The sequence below is a fragment of the Muntiacus reevesi genome, chromosome 15, assembly GCF_963930625.1.
Source record: "Muntiacus reevesi chromosome 15, mMunRee1.1, whole genome shotgun sequence".
NCBI classification, from domain to species: domain Eukaryota; kingdom Metazoa; phylum Chordata; class Mammalia; order Artiodactyla; family Cervidae; genus Muntiacus; species Muntiacus reevesi.
In genome coordinates this window covers 62,531,833-62,535,251 of record NC_089263.1, presented here as the reverse complement: position 1 = coordinate 62,535,251, position 3,419 = coordinate 62,531,833, and the positions used below count along the sequence as shown (strand labels likewise).

At 66.8% G+C, this 3,419-nt stretch overlaps 1 protein-coding gene across 1 annotated transcript; it reads right to left on the bottom strand.

The window, feature by feature from the left end:
- Nucleotides 1–826: 826 nt before the first annotated feature.
- DIO3 (iodothyronine deiodinase 3) lies at nt 827–2,959 on the bottom strand. Its single transcript, XM_065906748.1, has one exon. The coding sequence runs from the start codon at nt 2,797–2,799 to the stop codon at nt 1,885–1,887; it is 915 nt and encodes a 304-aa protein (XP_065762820.1). The 5' UTR covers nt 2,800–2,959; the 3' UTR covers nt 827–1,884.
- Between the last annotated feature and the right edge of the window lie 460 nt (nt 2,960–3,419).

Genomic DNA, 3,419 nt, shown 5'->3' with positions numbered 1-3,419 from the left:
AGCGCCTTGGAGGGGTGGTGATGAGGTTTGGCTCGAACTTGGGAAAGCGGAGGAGGGGGTGTTCTGGGCGGGGGAGCGCCCTCCAGCCACCCCCGCCCCGCGGTAGGAGCTGCTGCTGGACTGATGGCGCTGCAGGCCGCCTCTCCTTCCCCGGTCGCCCTGCCTCCCCCCCACCTTGCGCTTTTCCGTGGCGCCTCCCGGGGGGACACCCCCCAGCAGACCGGCGGGGATCGGAGGGGTGGGGGAGACGATTTTGCGGGTTTGAGGAGCGCGCGAGGAAGCAAGGCGGTGCTGGAAGTGGCTTAGGGAGGAGCCAGGTGTGCTGAAGCGCCCGTGGTGGGCGGGAGCCCAGCTCAACCTGGTCCAAAGCTCCCGGGCCCTGCCTCACTCCTTCCCCCACCCCACCCCGCCTCCACACCGACGGTCGCCGGGGGAAGTTAGATGGACGGCTGCAGGGTCAGCTGTCACAGCTTGCGTGTATGAGTGTGTGTGTGTGTGTGTGTGTGTGTGTGCGCGCGCGCGCGCCAGCAAGTGCGGGCCCCGCCGCCTCTCCCGCCTCCCTGGGGACCCCGCCAGGCTCCACATCTCCGCTCTTTTCATCACCTCGCGTCCTCCACCCCGGGCCTGTGCGCACCCCAGGCATCGGCACAGACCCCCTCTTTCCTTCTTCCATCCCCTCCCGCACCCCCGCTGGCGGAGGCTCTTTCTCTCCACCCTTCCCCCCAGGGTCACTATGGGGACGCCAGGGAGAGATTTGTGTTTAATTCTTGCCGCTATTCAGAGGGAAGAAAAAAATTAAGGGACCAAAGACAACCCGAAAGCAATTTACTTCAAGCCTTTATTATTGTAGTGTAAAAGAAGTTTATATACAGGGAACGTTTTCAGCAAAACACTCACTAAATAGCCTTCACATCAGGCACCCCCCCCTTTCCGGCCCCGCAGTCGGCAGCTCTGCTTGGGAGACCCCTCTTTCGGGGCTCCCAGGCTCTCCCTTCATCTCTCGTCTCCGGACTCCACCACTCGAACCCCGGGTCGCAGGAGCCCCAGCCCCTTCCCTCTGCCCGGGCGCCGTGAACCCTGCCTCCTAAGCGGTCTTCCTTTGTCCCTAAGCAGCCCCCCAACCTCCCTCTCCCACCCGCTGATGTGGTTTCCTCATGGAAACCCAGAGCACTTTCCCCTCTTGTTTTAGGTGCTACTGCGTGCCTCCTGCAAATCAGAACCAGCTCGTGGTCGAGGCCAGTTAGAGACAGCTCGTCATCAGCAGTGGGGCTCGCGAGCACCCAAAATAAGGGGGGGAAATAACCCTGCCCACCCTTCCCCACCCTAAGCATCCTCCCCCAAGGCAGGAACAAGACATAGACACAAAAGCAGCAGGGCATCTCTTGCCTGCGCGCGCCTGCGCGCGCGCGCGCGACAGGTGTGGGTGCCAGGCAACTAAGGCGAGCGGCTCGCGCTGCTGGAACCCAGCTGCGCCCAGGGCGCGCGGGCGCAGCTTAAGTCTCTTTGCGCCGGGCCAGCGCGCCTGGTTCAAGTCACGCTGGCTCTTCTCTTCTGGGGAGGGCGTATGAGAGCCATGGCAGGGGGCCTCTGCGAGCACAAGTCCAGGGGCACACGGGCAAGGGCGGCGCTGCCTCCACCCTCAGAAGGGGATTTAGAGCAAGCCAAGCAAGTACAGGCGAGGGACAGTCGAAAGCAGAGTGGGGAGGTGCAAGAGTCTTCAGGTGCCTTGGCTGAGAGGGCAGACTCAGACAGCGATGCATGGCTCAGCTCAGCTGTGTCACTGGGCCCACGCCAAGCCTGACTATATCTGCCGGTTGTTTGCACGTGGGCTTCGAAGGCTCGAAGGCATGGCCCGCCAAGTTCAGTCACGTGTCCAGTGGTGGTTTACACTCGACGGGGTCGGGGGCCGTGCAGCTGCTCATCATAGCGCTCCAGCCAGGAGCGCAGCTCGGAGACCTGGTAGCCGTCGGGGCCGCGGCCGCCCTGGTACATAACGGTGCCACTCTGGATGATGTAGAGGCGCTCGAAGTAGGCGCCGTAGGCCGAGCTGCTGGAGTTGGTCATCGTGTCGAGCACGAGGGCGCATTCCGGAGCCCCTTGCTGCAGGACGCGCGCGGCGCTGACCCGGTCCTCCAGGCTTCGGTGCTGCGGGATGCTGTAGGGAGAGTCTGTGGTGACCCAGCCGTCGGAAGGGTGCGCCTCCTCGATGTAGATGATGAGGAAGTCGACATCGCGCTGATACTTGGTGACCAGGCGCTGGAAGGCGCTCATACGCGCCATGAACGGTGGTCAGGTGCAGCTGCCGAAGTTGAGCACCAGCGGGCGGTTTCCTCGGGCGTAGTCGAGGATGTGCTGGTTCTGGAAGCCGTCGGGCAGGACCACCTCAGAGTTGGGCGCCGGCCCGCCTTCATGCGCCTGCTTGAAGAAATCCAACTTCTGGCCGTGCCAGACGGCCCTCAGCGACGCCAAGGTGCATAGGCGGTTGTCGTCGGACACGCAGACAGGCGGGTCGTCGGGGGGCACCTCCTCGCCGTCGCTGTTGAGCTCCACTTCGGTTTCCGGCTGACCCCGGCGCCGACGGCCCAGAAAGTGCTTGCGGATACACAGGAAGTCTAGAAGCCAGAGCATGAAGGCCGTGCCCAGGAAGCGCGGGAAGAGCACGAGGCACGAGGCCGTCTGGGCGCAGAGCCTCAGGGAGTGAAGCAGCAGGGAGCGCAGCATGGTGGCGGCGCCCCCCAGAGCCCCCTGGGACCCCCTACCTTCCCCCACCACCCACCGCGGGGCGGCCTGGCGAGGCATCTGGGCTTCGGCTGTGCGGTGAGCTCAATTTATAGCCGAGGCATCAATTGGCGGGAGACTCCACCTCCGGCCGGGGCCCGCCCCCTTGCAACTTGAGCCCGAAGGGATCGCCCCGCGGCGCGGCCAGGGCCTTAGAAATCGCCGGCCGAGGGCGGGCACCAGCGGCTGGAAGGCGGGGCGGCCCGGCCCGGGGGCCAGAGGGGCGGGGTTGGGCCCCGAAGCCCGCTTGCCCGGACGGGCGATCAGGACCTCGGCGGCGGCGCGGGTCAGATAGCTGGACCAGGGACCCGGGAGTCCGCGGCGGAGGCCCTCCGGCTAGCGCAGGCACCAAGCTGGCCCCGATCCCGGCGTCCCGGCCCCGGCCCGCGCGCGCCCCTCGCCGCGCACCTGAGCGGAGATCCTCGGCGGACAGCCGCGCCGCGCCGGAGCTCCGGTTCGCTTCCCGCGCGCCGCCGCCAACGCCGCCCCCGCCGCTGCTGCTCGCGCGGGGCCGCTGCCCAGGTGCCGCCGGAGCCTGGGTCGGCGGCCGCCGCTTCGCTGGCCCCGGCTCCCGCCCCGCCGGGGACGCTGGCCCGCAAGGAGGCAACTTTGGGCCCCCGCCGCTTGCCGCGTTCGCCCGC